This window comes from Rhinoderma darwinii, chromosome 5 (genome assembly GCF_050947455.1).
Source record: "Rhinoderma darwinii isolate aRhiDar2 chromosome 5, aRhiDar2.hap1, whole genome shotgun sequence".
Lineage (NCBI taxonomy): Eukaryota > Metazoa > Chordata > Amphibia > Anura > Rhinodermatidae > Rhinoderma > Rhinoderma darwinii.
In genome coordinates, this window is record NC_134691.1 from 276,742,392 (window position 1) to 276,765,862 (window position 23,471).

At 40.9% G+C, this 23,471-nt stretch overlaps 1 protein-coding gene across 1 annotated transcript in view; it reads right to left on the reverse strand.

The window, feature by feature from the left end:
* Positions 1-9,176: 9,176 nt before the first annotated feature.
* Positions 9,177-23,471, reverse strand: part of CMC1 (C-X9-C motif containing 1) — a 65,525-nt gene continuing 51,230 nt past the window's right edge. The window contains exons 3-4 of the mRNA XM_075828610.1: positions 12,565-12,655; positions 9,177-10,417 (exon numbers count right to left, since the gene is read on the reverse strand). Of these exons, the coding sequence (XP_075684725.1) occupies positions 10,297-10,417; positions 12,565-12,655 (212 nt within the window). The 3' untranslated portion in view covers positions 9,177-10,296. The remainder of the gene's footprint in view (positions 10,418-12,564; positions 12,656-23,471) is intronic.

Genomic DNA, 23,471 nt, shown 5'->3' on the forward strand with positions numbered 1-23,471 from the left:
TTTAGATATGAAAATACACTGCTTGTCTAAACGTTTACAAATACAATTTATTAAATGTTTAACCCCTTCAGGACGAAGCCGATTTTTCAAATCTGACATGTGTCACTTTATGTGGTAATAACTCCGGAATGCTTTTACCTATCCAAGCGATTCTGAGATTGTTTTCTCGTGACATATTGTACTTTATGTTAGTGAAAAAATTTGGTTGATAAATTCAATATTTATTTGTAAAAAACACCAAGATTTGGAGAAAATTTGCAAAAATTAGCATTTTTCTCAATTTAAATGTATCTGCTTGTAAAACAGATAGTAATACCACACAAAATAGTTACTAGTTAACATCCCCCATATGTCTACTTTATGTTTGCATCGTTTTTTGAACATTCTTTTATTTTTCTAGGACGTTACAAGACTTAGAACTTTAGCAGCGATTTCTCATATTTTCAAGAAAATTTCAAAAGGCGATTTTTACAAGGACCAATTCAGTTCTGAAGTGGCTTTGAGGGCCTTATATATTAGAAAGTCCCCATAAATCACCCCATTTTGAAAACTGCACCCCTCAAAGTATTCAAAACAGCATTCAGAAAGTGTATTAACCCTTTAGGCGTTTCACAGGAATTAAAGCAAAATAGAGGTGAAAGTTACAAATTTCATTTTTTTTTTACAAAATTCATTTGTAATAAAAAAAATTCTATACCACAGGAGGTTTTACCCGAGAAATGTAACTTATTATTTATTGCCCAGATTCTGCAGTTTTTAGAAATATCCCACATGTGGCCCTAGTGCGGTCATGGACTTTAACACAGGCCTCAGAAGCAAAGGAGCACCTAGTGGATTTTGGGGCCTCCTATTTTTTAGCATATATTTTAGGTACCATGTCAGGTTTGAAGAGGTCTTGTGGGGCCAAAACAATAAAGACCCCCGGAAAGTGACCCCATTTTGGAAACTACACTCATCAAGGAATTTTTCTAGGGGTAAAGTTAGCATTTTGACCCCACGGTTGTTTTGCTGAATTCATTGGAATTATTCTGTAAAGGTAAAAATCAACTTTTTTTCTGAAAAAAGGTAGCCATTTTTAATTTTTACAAGGAATAAAGGAGAAAAAGCACCCCAACATTTGTAAAACAATTTCTCCCGATTACGGAAATATGCCATATGTGGTAATAAACTGCTGTTTGGACCCACAGCAAGGCTTAGAAGGGAAGGAGCGCTATTTGGCTTTTGGAGCTCAAATTTAGCTGAAATGGTTTTTGGGTGCCATGTCGCATTTGCAAAGCCCCTGAGAGGCCAAAACAGTGGAAACCCCCCAAAAGTGGAAATTACACCACTTAAAGAATCTATCTAGGGGTATAGTGAGCATTTAGACCCCACAAGTCTTTTGCAGGATTTATTAGAATTAGGCCCTGAAAATGAATATCAACATTTCTTCCACTAAAATGTTGCATTTTTTTCAATTTCACAAAGGATAAAGCGGGAAAAAGCTGCCCAACATTTGTAAAGCAATTTCTCCCGAGTACGGCAATACCCCACATGTGGTCATAAATGGTTTTTCATTAGAAAGTAATTAACCCTTTCTGGACTGATCCATTTTTTTTCTTTTCCTTTTTAGTTTTTTCCTCCCCGCGTTCCAAGAGCCACAACTTTTTATTTTTCAGTCAATAGAGCGGTGTGAGGGCTTATTTATTGAGGGACGAGCGGTCGTTTTTATTTGTACTATTTTTTGGTACATACAACTTTTTGAGCACTTTTTATTACATTTTTAGGTAGAGCGAAGGTGACAAAAAAACAGCGATTTTGCCGTTTTAAATTCTTTATTTTTCACGTGAGACGCTCCATACATCACCCCCCACACTACGACATGCTCTGTTGTGGTGAGCGAAGGGGTTAATGCGCAGCGCATGGTGCGGAGTGAAAATTTTAATTTTCCACTCATATGCCATTTTAGTGCACTATATGTTATGCCCAGTTTGTGCCACTGAAGACAAATACCTCATAAAATATTAACCGGGTTCTCCCGGGTATGGCGATGCCATATCTGTGGACGTAAACTGGTGTTTGGGCACGCTGCAGGGCTCAGAAGAGCGGGACGCCATTTGGCTTTTGGGGCGCAGATGTAGCTTGGTAGTTGTTCTGTTTGGGGTTTTACTGGCGTTTCAGTTTATAATGTGGGGGCATATGTTATCTGTGCGGAGTACATCAGGGTACATGTTATCTGTGCGGGGTACATCAGGGTATAATAAGAGGGTATAATAATGCAGTAAATAAATAATAATCCGCAGATATGTGGCCGGTGTCGCACTGATAAATGGCGCCCAATCTTATCTGCTTTTGGAACACTGAACATTTTGCATCGCCATATTCTGGGAGCCAGAACTTTTTTATTTTTTCTCCACCGGAGCCGTGTGAGGGTTTATTCTTTGCGGGACAATCTGTAGGTTTTCATTGGTACCATTTTGGGGTACCAGAAAATTTTTTGATCACGTTTTATTCCATTTTTTGGCAAGCAAGGTGACCAAAAACCATCAATTCTGACTGTTTTTTATTCGTTTTTTTTATGGCCTTCACCCTGGGCTATAAATGACCATTATACTTTATTCTGCGGGTCGATACGATTACAGCGATACCAGATGTATATAATTTTTTTATGTTTTGCAGCGTTTGTGCAATAAAATCACTTATTTATAAAATAAATACATTTTTGTGTCACCATATTCTGAGAGCCATAACGTTTTTATTTTTCAGTCAAAAAAGCGCTGTAAGGGCTTGTTTTTTGCGGGACGGGTTGTAGTTTGTATTGGTACCATTTTGGCGTACATGCGACTTTTTGATCACTTTTTATTGTATATTTTGGGAGGGTTGGTAACCAAAAAATTGTGATTCGGGCACGGTTTTTCATTTAGTTTTTTCGCTGTGTTCACCGTGCGGGAAAAATAATATTACAGTTTTATAGTTGGGGTCGTTACGAACGCGGCGATACCAAATATGTGTACTTTTTTTAACGTGTTAACTTATTATAGGAAAAAAAGCATTCTTTGTTTATGTCACTTATAACTTTTATTTTTACACTTTTTAAAAACATTTTTATTATCTTTTTTTAACTTTTTTTACTTGTCCCACTAGGGGACACTTAGACTTGCAGCATTCATCGCTGCTGGAACAAATTACACTACAAACGTAGTGTAATGTGTTCTAACTGTCATTGTGACGTAACTGTCACACTGACAGGAAGCATCGGAGGACCGGCCGGAGGCTGATCCTCCGAGGCTTCCGTACATGGCAACCCGGAGGTCATTGTCTGGCCTCTGGTTGCCATAATAAGGATCGCCAGCCCCCGCAAATACATGTGGGGGGCTGCCGATCCGCTGTAAACCTCTTTGATGTGGTGATCGCAATCGACCACCACAACGAAGGGGTTAATTGCCGATTTCAGCGGCGACAGGTGCGCCCAGGTGCGCGAAGTTACTGCTCACCTGGACGTACATATGGTTGTGTTCAGATGGCACTGGTTTCTTTGGGTGCTCGAGGTAGGGTCCCAACCCGGGTATAGGTTAAGAATTTGTACTCGGCACACCTTGCTTGTGTTACAAAAATATATTTTTATTTTAATTATGGATGCCAGAGGCTGTATGTGCGACGTCGACGTTTCGGTCAGACAGACCTTCGTCGGGCACTGAGCCGTGCTGGGGACTGGATCGGTACAAAATGATGCGTGTATAGCGCTGCTGTGGTCAGTAACCGGCGGCTTACCGCTCTGTGTTGGCGCCAACACAGAGCGGTAAGCCGCCGGTTACTGACCACAGCAGCGCTATACACGCATCATTTTGTACCGATCCAGTCCCCAGCACGGCTCAGTGCCCGACGAAGGTCTGTCTGACCGAAACGTCGACGTCGCACATACAGCCTCTGGCATCCATAATTAAAATAAAAATATATTTTTGTAACACAAGCAAGGTGTGCCGAGTACAAATTCTTCACCTGGACGTACAGTTACGCCAAGGTGCGGGAAGGGGTTAACCCCTTTAGGTCGCAGCCTGTTTTGGTCTTGTGGCACAGCTGATTTTTTCAAATCTGACATGTGTCACTTTATGTGGTAATAACTCCGGAATGCTTTTACCTATCCAAGCGATTCTGAGAATGTTTTCTCGTGACATATTGTACTTTATGATAGTGGAAAAATTTGGTCGATAAATTCAATATTTATTCGTGAAAAACACCAAAATTTAGAGAATTTGCAAAAATGTGCATTTTTCTAAATGTAAATGTACCACCGATAGTAATACCACACAAAATAGTCACTAGTTACCATTTCCCATATGTGTACTTTATATTTGCATCGTTTTTTGAACATCCTTTTATTTTCCTAGGACGTTACAAGGCTTAGAACTTTAGCAGCAATTTCTCACATTTTCAAGAAAATTTCAAAAGGCGATTTTTACAGGGGCCAGTTCAGTTCTGAAGTGGTTTTGAGGGCCTTATATATTAGAATACCCCAATAAATTACCCCATTTTAAAAACTGCACCCCTCAAAGTATTCAAAACAGCATTCAGAAAGTATTTTAACCCTTTAGGCGTTTCACAGGAAATAAAGCAAAGGTAGTTTGCTATATTTATTGGAGTTCGTCGGTGAAAATGAAAATCTACTTTTTTTCTTAAACAGACATTTTTAATATTTACAAGGAATAAAGAAGAAAATTCACCCCAACATTTGTAAAGCATCTTCTCCCGATTACGGAAATACCCCATATGTGGTAATAAACTGCTGTTTGGACCCACGGCAGCGCTCAGAAGGGAGGGAGCGCCATTTGGATTTTGGAGCGCAGATTTTGCTGGATTGCTTTTTAGTGCCATGTCGCGATTGCAACGCCCTGGAGGGAACAAAATAGTGGAAACACCCCAAAAGTGACCCCATTTTGGAAACTAGACCTCTCAAGGAATTTTTCTAGGGGTATAGTGAGCATTTATACCACACAGGTCTTTTGCAGAATTTAGTAGAATTAGGCCGTGAAAATGAATATAAACATTTTTGTCCACTAAAATGTTGCATTTTTTCATTTTCACAAGTGATAAAGGAGAAAAAGTCGCCCTAAATTTGTAACGCAATCTCTCCCAAGTATGACAATACCCCACATGTGGTAATAATTTATTTTTTTAATAGAAATTAATTAACCTTTGCAGGACTGATCCTTTTTTGCTTTTCCATTTTAGTTTTTCACTCCCCGCCTTCCAAACGGCATAACTTTTGTATTTTTCCATGAATTGAGCGGTGTGAGGGCTTATTTTTGGCAGGACAAGCTGTAGTTTTTATTGGTACCATTTTTTGGTAGATGCAAATTTTTAATCACTTTTTATTACATTTTATTTAGAGCTTTGGTGGCCAAAAACAGTGATTTTGGCGTTTTAAATTCTTTATTTCTTACGGCGTTCATAATGCGCTATAAATGACAATTGTACGTTATTCTGCGGGTCGGTACGATTACGGTGATACCATATGTATATAGGTTTTTTTTATGTTTTGCAGCGTTTGCACAATAAAATCACTTCTTTATAAAATAATTTATTTTCTGTGTCACCATATTCTGAGAGCTGTAACTTTTTTATTTTTCAGTCAAAAAAGCGGTGTAAGGGCTTGTTTTTTGCGGGACAGGTTGTAGTTTTTATTGGTACTATTTTCGGGTACATGCGACTTTTTGATCACTTTTTGATTCTATATTTTGGTAGGGGTAGTGACCAAAAAATAGTGATTCTGGCATTGTTTTTAGTTTGGTTTTTTTGCGGCGTTCACCGTGCGGTAAAAACAACATTATAGTGTTATAGATTGGGTCGTTACGAACGCGGTGATACCAAATATGTGTACTGTTTTTTAACGTTTTCATTTTTTCCCTATAATAAGAGACTTATAGGAAAAAAAATCTTTTATTTTTACACTTTTTTTTTATTTTTTCTTTACTTTTTACATTTTATTTTTTGTTTATTAACTTTTCTTTTACTTTTTACACTTTCTTTTTTTACCTGCAGCTCTGATCGCTGCTAGAATACATTACACTACCTAGGTAGTGTAACGTATTCCAACTGTCAGTGTGATGTCACAGTCACTCTGACAGTTAGTCTACGAGGACCAGCCAGAGGCTGATCCTCATAGGCTTGCATACATGGCAGACCCGCGGGCCATTGTCTGGCCCCCGAGTGCCATCACAAGCATCAGCAGCCCCCACAATTGCATGGGGGCTGCTGATGTGCTACAAACCCTGTTCATGCGGGGATCGCAATCGAGACCCGCATGTAACGGGTTAATTGCCGAAATCAGCGGCAATGAGCCGCTGATTGGCAACTAGTGGAGTGTCAGCTGTCAGGGACAGCTGACCTCCCGATGCACTGTCGCCAACGCTGTCACAGACACGGTCATCGACAGTGTGAATTGCGAACGGCAGTGACGTCCTGTCAGTCTATCAGGAGGCTGATCCTGATTGGCAGACACGGAGGCCATTACTTGGCCTCCGATCGCCATGCTAGCCATCTGCAAACTTAACGATTTATCGTGAGGTCTGCCGATGAGCTAGAAACCCCTGAATGCGGTGATTGGAAATAAGCCGCTGATCGGCATACAGTGGAGAGCTGGCCTCCCGGTTCACACTATCGCCGACAGTGTGCACCGGGAACCACTCAGTAACTGTACGTCCCTGTGCGCTAAGACACTGGCAGCATGGACGTACAGTTGCGTCCTCGTGCGCCTAGGGGTTAATGTAAAAAATAGGGCACTAATTGCCAAGGATCTGAATACAGGCGTTGGCAACACAGATCATGGATGCTTTGTGGAGTGTGAACGGTGGCCAACCACTGAAAACACTAAATTGAAAGTGTATAAGAGTTAGAACATGATCAGCCCATCACTACACAACTCCACAAACGTGGTGAATAAATAATAGTTTGTCTAGTTGCCACAGACAAGCAAGATTCCCAACGCGTTTCTGCGCCTCAAAATAAAAAGAGGAGCGTCCTCAGGGGTATAAATTGCCTTGATCTGTCTCAATGCCGGTCAACACATATTATGCTATAGGATTCTGGCGATTGATCTATCTAACTGCCGGTCAGCACATATTATGGTGCAGGATTCCGGCGTGGATTTCTAACTGACTACCGCTCAGCACATTTTATGCTGTAGCATTTTTGTTTCAAACGGCGTACACTAGACACTGATGTCTGGTCTAAGCACGCACCGGAGAAACAATAGAGCCTTATACGGCTATAGCCCCACCTACCTGGGTCGCGTCGATTGGACCTGGACCAATCGGTGATTAAGACGTTAGTTACTGACGCCCACAGAAAGGGAATTCCCCATGGTAACGGCGCGACCAATGGAAATGATGCATGCAGCATCAATGGTATCTGGGGGGAGCTTCAGGCGGCTATGTGAACAATGCTTCACAGCACTGAAGGAGCCACGGTGAATGACGGGTCATTAGTTTAATTAGGAGAATTCACAAAATGAACCCGAGAAACGGGTTATAGGGCTAATGAAAGGATCGTATAAATGCCCATATAGAAAAGGGAACATATGTGCGAGGGAGAAAATTCCCCCTCCCCCCCGGTTACGGAAAGAACGAAGATAGAACAGTACAGATCTATCATCATTGATGCAAAAAGCACCTATATCAATGAGAGTGGAGACAGAGCAGTGGAGTAAGGGTATCGCATACAGGGAGGTATGTCAGCATGCATTAGGGCAAGCGGAGATAAATGCTGGCGGTGCATAGTTGTAAACATGGGAAGTGACGCAGCAACAAAGAGTAAAAACAAGTTGCACCAAGGTAACAAAGCGTTAGAGAAAGGGTAGGTAGGATATTTGTTCATTAAGGCCCAATGGTTTTGATGGTTTGCATCCTGAAAATCCACTGGGCCTCCTTCTGCAAGATCCACCTATCCCAATCGCCACCTCTGGCTGGTGATGGAACGAGTTCCATCCCCTGAAATTTCAGGACCCTCGGGTCGCCTGAGTGGCACTCCCACACATGCCTCGAGACCGAGGTATCACGTTTCCTGTTGATTTCACCTAATTCTCCACATAAACTCACGTTTAGTTTTGCCAACATATTGTGTCTCACATACATAGGTAATGAGATACACTACCCCTTTAATCAGGCAATTTATGAAAGATCTCATATCAAAAATTTCTCCGGTTATTTTACTCCTAAAGGTTTTACTGTTCCACACAGAACTGCATGCCTTACAACCTCCACACCTGTGCGTTCCCTTAAGATTGAATGCCAACCAGGTTCCAGTGTTCCCAGCTTCAAGGTGACTATGTACAAGTCTGTCTTTTATGTTTCTACCTCTTTTGAACGTGATCTGGGGTCTATCACCAACAAGGTTCCCTACATCAGGGTCTGCTTGCAGAATATCCCAATACAAGGTAAGTATCTTCCTCACCTCATGGTGTGCCGCATCGAAGGTCCCTATCACTCTGATGGTTTGCTCCTTCTCAGGGTGTATTTTAGGATTAAGGAGAGATTCTCTATCTGCCAGCAGAGCATGTTGATATGCTGTTTTTAACACACCTTTGGGATATCCCCTACGTTGGAACCGCTCTGTTAGACCTCTTGCTGACCGCTTAAAATCTGACATTGTAGTGCAGTTCCGTCTTGCTCCGATGTATTGGCCTTTGGGTATTCCCATTTTCAGGGGTTTGGGATGCCAGCTATCCCACCTCAACAAACTGTTTGTTGCAGTCTTTTTTCTAAACATTTCTGTTTGAATATAGCCCAAATCAGTCTTCTCAATTTTAATGTCAAGAAAGGTAATAACCCTTTCTGTGATTTCTGAGGTAAAGTACAGACCTAGATCATTGATATTCAAGATCGTTACAAATTCCTTAAATTCAACTGATGTACCTGACCATAAAATGAAGACATCATCAATATCTAAGCCACATAACAATGGATGAGGTATATTTGTCCATTTTCTCACTGAACACAAATTCTCTCTCTCACCAGCCCCGGAAAAGGTTGGCATATGTGGGTGCACAAGGGCTGCCCATCGCCACTGGTGAAAGATTTTGTGATCAAAGACAAAAAAGTTGTGTTCAAGTATAAAACGGAGAAGTGTGATCACAAACCGATTATGTGCCTGGAGATGGATCCCTCGGTCCTGAAGGAAATACTCAACAGCTCCACACCCAAGGGGATTTTTTACATTAAACATTTAATAAATTGCATTTTTAAATGTTTAGACAGGCAGTGTGCAATCATTAATATGTATTAAAAAAAAACAAAACATGGCCCAATAATGACTGTAACCCAATCTGATTGTGCACCGTTAACACCCACCCTCTGTTTTCTATCACTGAACCAGTTATCTACCTACTTACACACAATTTTCCTCAGTCCAAGAATTTTTATTCTATGTACCAATCTTTTATGTAGTATGGTATGAAATGCTTTAAAAAAATTCAGATATTTGACAACAACTCACCCCGGTCCAGTCTATAATTTACCTCATCCAAAAAGCTGACCAGATTAGTTTGACAGGATTGATCCCTCATTGACCCATGTTGATAATAAGGTTATTTTCAAAGACCTACTCCGGGATAACATCTCAGGATAAGACTACAGGGTTATAGTTTCTATGCTTACCTTTTATTTCTAAATATTAGAAATAATGGTCTATCACTGTACTTAATTCCCTCAGAATTCTGGGGTGTATGCCACCTGGACCAGTGATTTCTCTATTGTAATCTATTGCACTTTTTCCTGGGTTAGACAGGTGATATTTAATGAAGACTTTACTTTATCCCTCTGCATTTCACCTGATATTTAGAGAAGAGAAAGTTCCGTAAAACAAGTTCAATACAGTTTAATTCAAATATGTAAATTTCTGTACTGTCTGAACGTGAAATAAAAACATATCTTTAGTGGCAGTTAAGACTAGATTTAAATCTTTACATTGCAGTAAAGCAGGATAGTCATATGCTATTACCTTTCCTGTTCTAATCTTTTTTGATTATGATTCTGTTGTATTGGTCAATGGCCCAACATCTCTACAAATACTGCAGGATTAGTGGCCAACTTGAGTTCTGCAGAAAAAGCAGTAGAAACCTTAATCTAATCCTAATGAGAATACAATTTAATGTATAGTATAATTTTTTTTATATACCTTGTGATGACCTCCAATTAAAACATTATATAATTTTCATATTATACAAAGGAAAAAAATTTTTTTTATTAAATCAAGAAATGAGAAGATAATACATCAAAATCATTGTGTTACCATTGATAATTTACAAAGAAAATATTTCAATATTTATTACATGCTGGTTGGTAGTTTCTGTTGTCTGATTTTGTTACGAACTCCTGTCTTTCTAAATTCTTCTCGTTGCTTTAAATATTCCTGCTGACATTCTTCATAGAGGGTTGGGTCCTTATAGCTTTTAAAAAAAATATGAAATATGAATTCATATTTCTAATATGTTTTTGAAAAATACAACAACAAAAACAGTACAATGCAGCAATAAAGATTAGAACTTAACTTGATTTCAATTGTCATTTTGACAGGTTTTTTTGATCAAAAAGTTGTAGGCCCCTTTCATATGACATTTGGGAGATTCGCTCTCCTGCACTTCGTTACAGATCCAAAGGGGAGATTCGGAACCAAACGCAATGATAGCAATTTCCTAATATTTCTTGACGGAATGTTTCCCCTCTTTCCACCTTGACCTAATACTCCTTTTGATCTAAAAAGCCATATAAGAGTGCAGATCTCTCCCAAACATGATTTGCCATGATTTTGGGCCTTAAAGAGGCTCTGTCACCACATTATAAGTGCCCTATCTCCTACATAATCTGATCGGCGCTGTAATGTAGATAAGTGGTTTTTATTTTTAAAAACTATCATTTTTGAGTAAGTTATGAGCAATTTTAGATTTATGCGAATTAGTTTCTTAATGCCCAACTGGGCGTTTTTTAACTTTTGACCAAGTGGGCGTTGTAAAGAGAAGTGTATGACGCTGACAAATCAGCGTCATACACTTCTCTCCATTCATGTCCATTTGTACTCAGCACAGCGTGATCTCGTGTGATCATGCTGTGCTGTGTAAGTCCCACCTAAACTTTACCGAAGTGTCTGGAGTGTGAATACACATCGCGTGCTGGCTGGAGGCAATGTCTATTCACTGTCAAGACACTTCAGTAAATTTAATGTGGGTGCAAGTGACAGCACAGTGTGATTTCGCGAGATCATGCTGTGCAGTGAATACAAATTGACCTGAATGGAGAGAGGTGTATGACGCCGATTGGTCAGCGTCATACACTTCTCTTTACAACGCCCACTTGGTCAAAAGTTAAAAAACGCCCAGTTGGGCATTAAGAAACGAATTAGCATAAATCTAAAATTGCTCATAACTTGGTCAAAAATTAGTTTTTCAAAATAAAAACCACTGTTATCTACATTACAGCGCCAATCATGTAGGAGATAGGGCACTTATAATGTGGTTACAGAGCCTCTTTAAAGTGTAGCTAAACGTTCGACAAACTTCTGACATGTCATAGTGACATGTCAGAAGTTTGGATTGGTGGGGGTCCGAGCACGGAGACCCCCACCAATCGCTAGAACGAAGCAGCTGAAGAACTGAACTGAAGTTTGCCGAATGTTTAGCTACAATTTAAGAAGCTAATTTAAAAGTGAAAACCAATATGACTGCACTTCCTATTTATTCTACAGCTATAGGGGCATTATATTGTGTGGAGGGCAGCTATAGGGGCATTATACTGTGTGGAGGGCAGCTATGGGGGCATTATGATGTGAGGGGGTAGCTATGAGGCATTATACTGTGTGGGCAGCACTATGGGGGCAATGTCAGGGGGTATATTATATACAGTAGTATACAGCAGGCTCAGGGGATAAATATAAATTCAATGGCGTAGCATGCAACTATGGGGCTTGGCACACAAAAGGGGTGTGGCCCAAATAATCATTCATTAATCATAATTGAGGTTACATGTTCAATTAATCGTAATTTAGGTCATAATCGCCCAGCCCTAATACATGGCATCAGTTATTCCCCTGTTTACATCATGTTCGTGATGTACGTTTAGCGTGCACACCAGGAAAGCTCCTGGCGTACAATCTAAACATGTTTAGGGTTTCGTTAGCCCAACCAGGACCAAAAGAGTTTCCTTTTGGCCTCCTTCTGGTTGGTATACACGTACATCAGTATACTGCAAAAAGAATAGGTGTGGAATAGAGTAGTAGACTAGGCTATCCCATACAACAGAATCTAGAAAAAAAACATATACAGCGCATTATACGTTTTCTCAATTTAGCAGTCTATGATGGATGCCAATATATGGAATCCGTCACAGGCATCCATCTAACGTATACGTCATGACATTTTCATGATGTATAAGTTAAATGGATGCCACAATAATCTATGGGTGACAAACGCCACTGTTAGGCAATCACCACAGCATCCATTTAATATAAAAGTTGGGAGCTTTTTCCTGCATATTACACTAAACAAGTAAGATTTTTTTTTTCTTTTTTTTTTTAAAGTAGTTGTAGCAAAATTTCACTTACTGTTTTGTAAGGCATTCCTTCAATGCTGCATTTTCATCTCTGCATTTCACCACCATTAGAAAACCATTTTCTTGACAGCATTTTGAGAAAGCTGAAAGATAATCCATTCAATAAAAGCTCAAATTTGGTAAAATCTCTATTCTTTTTACAATTTCCACTTATATAACTAGTCATCATAGATGTGTGGGGTGCAGCTATGGGGACATTATACAGGTGGGGGCAGTTATAGGAGCATTATACTGTGTGGGGGCATATTATACACAGCAGGCTCAGGGGATAAATATTAATTCAATGGTGTAGCATGCAAATAGGGGGCGTGGCACACAAAAGGGGTCGGGCCTAAATAATCGTAATCAGGGTTATATGTTCAATTAAACGTGATTTTGATTTAGGTCATAATTGCCCAGCCTGAATGTAAATATAAATATATATATATATATATATATATATATATATATATATATATATAGAAGGTGGAAGAGAAAAGCAGCACTTCGTGACTGTATGGGATGGTGCTATGCGAACCTGACCTTAATCCAAAACGGTCCTATAAACATATGAAGAAATGATCGCAGCAATCCAATAGGTTGATGTCAAACAAAAATGTGGTTTATTGTTCCATGTTTCAAAGGATAAGCTACGTTTCAGTCCTCTCACAGGACCTTTTTCAAGCTGAGAAAATTGGAGTGCTGATATACACACACACACACACTTTTGAACATCGGAGTGCTGCTGGATTTACTTTTGGGATAGATATATATATATATATATATATATATATACATATATATATCTCAGGGATCTCAAGCTCGGCCGGGTAAGTGGGCCACATATAGAAAAAATGTGAAGTTGACTGGCCGAATTACTTTCAAATTTGATACATTACAAAATTACTGTTCATGTTATTTGAACTACTTTAACAATCCTCCGCTACTAGAACAATCCTCCGCTACTAGAACAATCCTCCGCTACTAGAACAATCCTCCGCTACTAGAACAATCCTCCGCTACTAGAACAATCCTCCGCTACTAGAACAATCCTCCGCTACTAGAACAATACTCCGCTACTAGAACAATACTCCGCTACTAGAACAATACTCCGCTACTAGAACAATACTCCGCTACTAGAACAATACTCCGCTACTAGAACAATACTCCGCTACTAGAACAATACTCCGCTACTAGAACAATACTCCGCTACTAGAACAATACTCCGCTACTAGAACAATACTCCGCTACTAGAACAATACTCCGCTACTAGAACAATACTCCGCTACTAGAACAATACTCCGCTACTAGAACAATACTCCGCTACTAGAACAATACTCCGCTACTAGAACAATACTCCGCTACTAGAACAATACTCCGCTACTAGAACAATACTCCGCTACTAGAACAATACTCCGCTACTAGAACAATACTCCGCTACTAGAACAATACTCCGCTACTAGAACAATACTCCGCTACTAGAACAATACTCCGCTACTAGAACAATACTCCGTTACTATAATAATACTACTTTACTATAATAAGGCCTCATGCCCACTTCAGTTTTTTTCATCAGGGTGCTATTCGTTTTTTTAACTGATAGAACCCTGACACATTCATTTCAATGGGGCCATGCACACTTCTGTTGTTTTAACGGAACCGTGCGGCCGTTCCGTCAAAAAATAGGGCAGGTCCTACTCCTGCCCATTTTTGACGGAATAGTCTCGGCGTTTGCATTGATTTGGTCCGTGAAACAATGGACTGCACACGGAAGCCATCCGTATGTGGTCCAAGATTCACAGAACCGTCATTAGCGGCCGACGGAAGTGTGCATGAGGTCTAATATCGCTAGGTTTAAACTTTAAGGATATTTGGAGTTTGTCACGTGCTTATTTTAACAATCCAGATTTCCAGTTTAAAGAGGCTCTGTCACCACATTATAAGTGTCCTATCTCCTACATAATGTGATCGGTGCTGTAATGTAGATAACAGTCGTTTTTATTTTGAAAAACAAACATTTTTGACAAAGTTATGAACGATTTTAGATTTATGCTAATTAGTTTCTTAAGAGACAACTGGGCATGTTTTTACTTTTTACCAACTGGGCGTTGTGAAGAGAAGTGTATGACGCTGACCAATCAGTGTCATACACTCCTGATTGTTCCAGCCCAGCTTCTTTCACTGCACAATCACGATGTGCTGGAACAATGAGAAGTGTATGACGCTGATTGGTCACGGATTGGTCAGCGTCATACACTTCTCTTCACAACGCCCAGTTGGTAAAAAGTAAACACACGCCCAGTTGTCTATAAAGAAACAAATTAGCATAAATCTAAAATAGTTCATTACTTTGTCAAAAATTATCGTTTTTCAAAATAAAAACCACTGTTGTTATCTACATTACAGCGCGGATCAGATTATGCAGAAGATAGGGCACTTATAATGTGGTGACAGAGCCTCTTTAAGTGTCGCTAAATGCAGTCTGGTGGCTCAGTTGGCAGCGTTTGGCAGACACACAAATGTCAAGATTGGGCAGCCCCTTTTTAGATAGTGCCACACTGCCCTCTGTAGATAATGCCACAGTGCCCTCTGTAGATACTGCAACAGTGCCCTCTGTAGGTAATGCCACAGTGCCCTCTGTAGGTAATGCCACAGTGCCCTCTGTAGGTAATGTCACAGTGCCCTCTGTAGGTAATGTCACAGTGCCCTCTGTAGGTAATGCCACAGTGCCCTCTGTAGGTAATGCCACAGTGCCCTCTGTAGGTAATGCCACACACCCCTTGTAGATAGACACACACACACACACACACACACACACACACACACACACACACACACACACAGTAGACAGCTCCATTGAGGCATCATCTAGGAGTGGAATACCCAGCCAGTGCGTTGCTGACGATTTTGCCGGGGATTCCTCTGCTGGAGGAGCCCCTAACGTCACGGTCCATAGACCGTGACGTCAGGGTATCCTTCTGGACCGGAATGTGATGTCAGGGGAAACCAGAGAGCCGGTTTCCCAAAGGAGAGCACTAGTAAAGGCTCTGCTCCGGAACTCTGGGGAAGCCACTGACATCAGTGTCCATATATGGACAGTGATGTCAGAGGCTTGATCAGAGCTGGAGTCCCAGAGCAGAGCCGCTTCTAGCACTCTGCCTGGGATTACAGCTCTGCTCCTGACATCACAGTCCATATATGGACAGTGATATCAGGGAAACCTCAGAGCCGAAGTCCCGGGCAGAGCGCTACTAACGCTCTGCTCTGGGACTGGCTCTGGGGAAGCCCCTGACACCACTGTCCATGCATGGACAGTGATGTCTGGGGATTACACAGAGTTCCAGAGCACAGCATATACTAACGCACTGCATGGGACTCCGGCTCTGGGTAAGCCCTGTCCATATATGGACAGCAATGTCAGGGGATTCCCCAGAGTGCCGGAGCGGAGCCTATACTTGCGCTCTGCCCGGGACTCCGGCTCTGGGTAAGCCCTGCCCATATATGGACAGCGATGTCAGGGGATTCCACAGAGTCCCGGAGCAGAGCCTATACTAGCAGCTCTGTGTCCCGCAGATGACAGCCGCAGGGGCTGCATGCAGCCCATGGGCCGCGTGTTTTAGACCCCTGTTATATATATATAATACATTGATGATGATTTTCTTAAGTACATAGAACACAACAAATTCAGGTCTGTATTCTTCTTACAAATGTCATTTTATGTGTAATTACCTTTCATTTACTGGATGACACAAGCAGTTGTTAAAAATGAAGCATAAATTGCGTTCTCGATGATAAATACGACCAATATAGAGTCATAGACTAATATTTTACCAAAGAAATCCCATTCTGTGTTCACAACATACACAGACAACGTATATCCACAAGATGTAAGAGACAAATATAAAATGTAATTAAATGGAAAGACCAATACATTCTGCATGATGGCACAGGCTGAATTTATAGCTTCTGAAATTGCTTTACACATGACTAGGGCTTCTAATACAATGTTATAGCTTTGTGATCAACAAATTAATCCTTGTTGTAAGCATTTTCTCACTCGCTGACCAAATCTGATTCTCAAGTCTCGCTGTGGCTGGCCTGCAGCCACACTCTGTTTGTAAGGTCTTTGTCGCTTATTTAGCACAAGGATTTAATTAGAATTCTTCCTTTCGTATCACATAACACATAACCCTGCTTTTATTTGTTTTGATTGATAGAACTCCTATATACTGTTACAATGGCAGAAGTGGGTAGGATGAGGCTGTGTTTCACATCTGTACACGTGAGTAATAACATATGCATACAGAGGATCCAAAACTGTATTTGGCTGTATATGAGCCACTATAAAATGTATAGATAACCAGACAGTGAATAGCTGAGCTGGGATACCCTTGGCTATATTACTTGGAGTATAACATACTAAATATACATAAAGCAATTTGTAAAAATGTTTCTGTTGTCCTGACACTGTCAATAAAAGGACAAATAAATGTTTTTTTCCTTTCACAGTAAACAAGTGGATCCGGGTCAAATTTCAAGTTTTTTTTTTATCGTGAACTATTAAAACCTCTTTCACATGACAGTATTTTGGACTGTATTTTTCATCAGTATTTGTAAGCCCAAACCAGGAATGGATCCTACACACAGAAAAAGAATAATGGAAAGATTTTTAATGCTTCCTTGTTTTGCCTTCCAAATACAAATGCAAAATACTGAACAAAATGCTTCCGTGTGAAAATGGCCTAAGTCAGAATAGAGATCTGCCCAAAATATAAATATCCAGAGTTTTATTCAAGAAAAATTACTTATTATGTAAATAAATGTTATCATTGTATCTGCATTTCTTCGCTCTACAAGCATCACACGCCTCTAGAGTTGCATTTGAAATGGTATTCCAGCCTCTAGCATTTTTCGACATCCCACAGTAAGGTAAAAATAAAATTAAACTTACCGGTAATTCGGTTTCTAGTAAACCCTCCATGACAGCACCACAGGAGGTAAGACCCCGTCTCTAATATGGACAGGAAAAAGCACAAGAGGTTAAATAGACCCACCCCATCGTTCCTCCTCAGTATATGTCTTCTAACCATGTCTGGTAACTTGACATAAATAAGGGGAGGATATAAGGGTGCTGTCATGGAGGGTTACTAGAAACCGAATTACAGGTAAGTCTAATTCTATTTTCTCAAGGCACCCTCCATGACAGCACCACAGGAGAATTCCCAAATAATAATTTGTTGGGGGGGGGGGGGGGGGCTACAGCTTGGAGAACTTTCCTACCAAAGGAAAGATCCTTGCTGGAAAATAGCTTTAATCTGTAATGTTTTGTGAACACATGACGACCAGGTGGCTGCTTTGCAGATCTGTTCTATGGATGCATCCGCTCTTTCTGCCCAGGATACGGACATAGAGAGTGTAGAGTAGGCCTTCAGATGATCTGGGGGAGACATGTGGAGGGTTTGATAAGCTACACAGATCGCCTTTTTAATCCATTTTGCCAGTGTATTTTTTGCCACTTTCTTTCCCTTATTAGGGCCATTAAATTGAATGAAAAGATTAAGATCTTTCCTCCACGAGTTTGTGCACTCAATACATTGTAGGATAAACACGCGGACATCTAGTGTGTGAAACTCTTCTTCCTTTTTGATTGTTGGAATTTGACAAAATGACGGAAAAATTATATCTTGGGAGAAGTTTGACATTACCTTGGGAAAGAAGATGGGATATGGATGGAAAATAAGAAAGGGATCCCCAATAGTGAGGGCATGAATTTCTCCTACCCTTCTAGCTGTGGTTATAGCTACCAAAAAGGGTGCCTTCCAAGAGAGATGATTTATGTTACAGGAAGATAAAGGTTCAAAGGGACATAACATTAAACCTCTCAATACTACGTTAAAATCCCAAGGAGGAAGAAATACAGAAGGTCTGGGAGATAATCTAGATGCTGCCACAAAGAATATTTTTATCCATCTATTGGAGGCCAGATCTTGATAAAAAAAAAATATTCATAGCAGATACTTCAACTTTTAAGGTGCTAGGTTTTAGTCCTTTTTCAAGGCCTCATTGCAGAAAGTCAGAAAAGGAATCACCACACCAGGATAATATTTTCCAGAACTTCACATAAATGGCGTTAGTGAAATTTTTCCTACTCTTTTGTAGGGTTTTTATGACTGCCTCTGACAATCCTTTGGCTTTCAGTATCAGGCCCTCAGAAGCCAGGTATGCGAAGTGGAATTTTTGCAGCTCTAAAACGTAGGATTGGTCCCTGATAGAGAACATCTGGGAGTGATGGTAGAATCAAAGGACCTGTTATCTTCAAATTGTTCAGACCAAGCCAGGTGCTTTTTGGCCATAGAAAAGTGATCAAAACAAGACTGGTTTTCTCTAGCTTTAGTTTCTGTAAAACCGTGGAATCAAGGGGATAGGAGGGAAAGCATATGCTAGACTGAACGACTATTTGTGAGCTAGTGCGTCTACCCCTATGGATTTTTCTTTGGAGTTTAGAGAAAATAATTTTGGTGTTTCCCTAGTTGGCAAATAGATCTACTTCCGGGACACCTCCCTGCTGGTAATCTGAAGAAAAACCTTTTCTGGGCTGAAATGGACATGAGTCTTGGTTCAGCCTAGTAGAATATTTGAGGCCAAGAGTTGGAGATTTCTCTGTTTTGTGCCTCCCTAGTGTCTCAGATATGCCACTGTAATTATGTTGTCTGAATATACTCTTATGTGTGAGCCTCTGACTAGATGTTCTGCTGATCTTGGTGTCTCGAATACATCTCTCAATTTTAGAAAATTTGAGGAGTGAAAGCTTAGTCTCTGAGACCACGTACCCTGGAATGTTCTTCTGGATACCACCGCACCCCATCCTTATTTGCTTGCATCTGTTGTCACCGAGATTATGGGAGAGGGATGCCAAAAAACTCCTTTGTCCAGGTTTCTGGGGTTCAGCCACCAGATAAGGGAACTTTTTACTGAACCTGTGAGGAGTATTTTCGTGTCCAGCGTTAGGGAGGATTTGTTCCATTTTGACAGGATCAGGGCCTGGAGATTTCAGGAATGAGCCTGAGAACAGGGAACCGCCGGAATGCATGAGGTCATTAATCCCTATATCGACATTGCCTCTTCTATTGAGACTTGTCTTTGACCCCTGAAGTTGGAAATTCTTACTCTTAGGGATGATTTTTTGTCTTGTGGCCAAAACGACATTTGTTTGTGAGAGTCCTACAAGATTCCCCAAAAAATAATAGTCTCACAAGGCAAGTGGGTCAAACGGCTAGATGTCTCTCGTGTCTGACATGACACCTCCAAACGTCAACAAATAGAAACTCCAAAATATCACATATACACAAAAGAGAACAAGGAGTTATATACTATTTATAGTATGAAAATAGAAAATTAGATTCTTTATTATTACAAATAAATAAAACAATGTAAAAAAATACAGAGGATCCAAAACTGTATTTGGCTGTATATGAGCCACTATAAAATGTATAGATAACCAGACAGTGACAATAAGAATATTCAATTGTGCAGTGAATCTGTGTAGTACGATATCATATTTAGGAACGATAGATAGTTCACATTTATAACAACTATTAGGCTATCGTTCCCGCTAGTATAAAAAACTAAATTTATAAATGGCATATCCACAAAAAAAGGGGGTATGCATTTGAATGTGTGATACAAAATTACACTTAGATGGAGAAATCTAAAGTAATCTGCCAATGGTGCAGTTCACCAAATAAACTTACAAATGGACAGAGTCCCATCAAAGCATCAAAGTGCCTTACCCATGAAGAGGAGTACAGTCAAGTGGCTCAGAGAAGCGATCCAGCGCGCGTTTCGCGTGTAGCTTTATTAAGGGGTGGAAGATTCCCAGGAATATTTTTTGTCTCTCTGGAGTCATGTTGGATTTTTCCCTGTTGATGATCTAGCCTGGAGTGTTTGACAGGCAAGATGTTTGTGACTTATAAGTATTTGAGAAGAAGATGCTATTAGAAGATCATCTAGATATGGAATGACGTTTAGGCCTCCTGCACACTTACGTCACCGTTTTCACGGCCGCTTTTGACGGGTCCATGAACCCGTTTTAGCGGCCGTGTGGTTTCCGTGTGCACTCCCGCGTGCACTCCGTGTTTCCGTGCCCGTGCGCCGAGCATGGTACTGTCCAGGGTGCTGAAAGAGTTAATGGGCTGCACTAACTCTTTCAGCACCCTGCACAGTACCATGCTCGGCGTGCGGAAAATACAATTTTAATGTAATAAAAAAAAAAAAAGTTTATACTTACATTCCTCCTGTCCGGCCTCCAGCGATGACGTTCAATTCATGTCGCCGCTGCAGCCAATCACAGGCTGCCGCGGCCGCTGCAGCCAATCACAGGCTGCCGCGGCCGCTGCAGCCAATCACAGGCTGCCGCGGCCGCTGCAGCCAATCACAGGCTGCCGCGGCCGCTGCAGCCAATCACAGGCTGCCGCGGCCGCAGCAGCCAATCACAGGCTGCCGCGGCCTCTGCAGTCAATCACAAAAGAAGGTCGGACTGGAGGAAGAAGAGGGACTCATCACCAAGACAACGACCGGGTACGTATGAAATGCTTTTTATTTTATTTTTAATCAGCAGCCTCTTTTCTCTATCAATTATTGATAGAGACAAGTGGCTGCCGATTAGTGTAATAGTTTTCTAATGTTTTTCTGCCCGCCCGGCGGTTGCTAGGCAACGGCTCCGTCACACACGGACGGCACACAGATGCCTTCCGTGTGCCTTCAGTTTTTTTGACGGCCCCATTGACTTGCATGGGCCTCACGGTCACGGAATCCCGGACCAAAGTAGGACATGCTCTACTTTGGATCGGAAAGGAGAAACGGACCGTAAAAAAACAGAAGTGTGCATGGCCCCATTGAAATGAATGGGTCCAGGGTGCTATCAGTGACAAAAACGGATAGCACCCTGAAAAAAAAAACTGAAGTGTGCATGAGGCCTTATACCTAACTTCCTGAGATAGGCAACCAGTTCTGCCATTACTTTGGTAAAAATTCTTGGTGCAGAGGAGATTCCGAATGGGAGTACATTGAACTGGTAGTGGTACATTTTTTGGCCCTGTTGGACTGCAAACCTCAGGAACTTTCTGTATATCGGATGTATTGTAATGTGATAATATGCATCCTGAAGATCTATAGTCGCCATAATGAAGTCTTTCCCTACCAGTGGAATTGTTGACTCCAACTTAAACTTGTGGTATACCACAAATTTGTTCAACGGTTTTAGATTTCCCATTGGGTTTCCTTACCAAGAAAAGGCATGAGTAGTGGCCAAGACCTCTTTCTCTGATGGGTACTAAAGAGATCACCTTCATGTATAATAATTTTTGTAGGCCTTCTGACAGAGATGTCTGAAGAATAAAGTATGGGAGTTGGGTTATGATCATTTTGTTTGGGGGTAGGAGGAGAACTATTTTAAACCTTTCTAATATGGAATTCAGGATCCATTTGTTGGAAGAGATGTTTTCCCATTGTGGAAAAAAAATAAATGAAATTCTGTCTCCTACTTCCCAGGCACCATTGTCTATCTTGGTTAGGTCTGTTCTGGTTAAGGAAGATATTCAGATATTCCTTCCTCTTCCCCCTTTGGGGTAGCTCCACTTGCCTGATTTACCTTTTCCCCTATAGGATTGTTGTTGATTACGAAAGGGGCGAAAAAAAAAAAGGCGTTTATTTTTTTGGAACTCTAGGTTCGGGAAGGGTTTTCTTTTTATCTGATGCCTTCTCTAAAATGGTATCCAGATCTAAACCGAACACATATTCTCCTTGAAAGGGTATAGCGCAAAGTGCGTTTTTTGACACTGGATCCCCATACCACATTTTTAGCCAGAGGGCTCTTCTTGTGGTTTTGGAGAGTACGCAAGTTCTATAAGCAATTTTTATGGCTGCTGCAGAGGTATCCGGCAAAAAAAACGTGGCTTTGGAGAAAAGTAGGATTGATGCAATAATGTCTTCTCTAGGAGTGCCCTCTCTGAGGTGAACCTCAAGTTGATCAAGCCATCTAAACATAGATCTGGCTACACAGGTGGCACCGATATTCATCTGTACTAGAGCTGAGGTAGCTTCCCGGGACTTCTTGAGGAGACGGTCAGCCTTCCTGTCTAATGGTTCTTTTAGTTGGGAAGACTCCTCAAATGGGAGAATAGTCTTTTTCCCCACCTGAATATCAATTTTTGGTATTTCAGAGCAGGATTTACTTTCCTCTTCGTCCAGGGGGAATCTTTCTCTAATTTCACGAGGTAGGGAGATCTGTTTCTCCATTCACCCTCATTAAGTCCTTTAAGGTTTTTATGTGTAGGAAATACTTGTTTTCTCTGGGTTATTAGGCCCGCAAACATCACATCTTGGATAGAGCGCGATTCTTGGAGTTCTTCCACCCCCATTTGTACTTCTCTCTGCCCCTAGTAGTTCGAACATAAATTCCAATGAGAAATAATATTTATCTTCTTTCTGTGGTGTGGAGACAGATGCAATCTCTCCGTCCTCTGGTATACCTAATACTGAGGGAATATAACTGCCATCTTCAGAACCTCTTCCACCATGATTTTTCGTTTTTTAGGTGTGGGAGGGGGGGGGGGGGTCAGTTGGGAAGTATGCTTGAGAAAAGGATGTCAGAGAGGATTGTATCTCCTGTTTGACCATCCATTTAATTTCTTCCAGTAAAGATGGCTGCTCATCCCTGATAACTTTTTCTATACACATTTGACAAATTCCTTTTAGGCCTCATGCACACGACCGTAAAAACTCCCGTTATTACGGGTCGTAAATACGACCCGTAATACCGGGCTCATAGACTTCTATTGGCCACGGGTACCTTCCCGTTTTCTTACGGGAAGGTGCCCGTGCCGTTGAAAAAGATAGAACATGTCCTATTTCAGGCCGTGA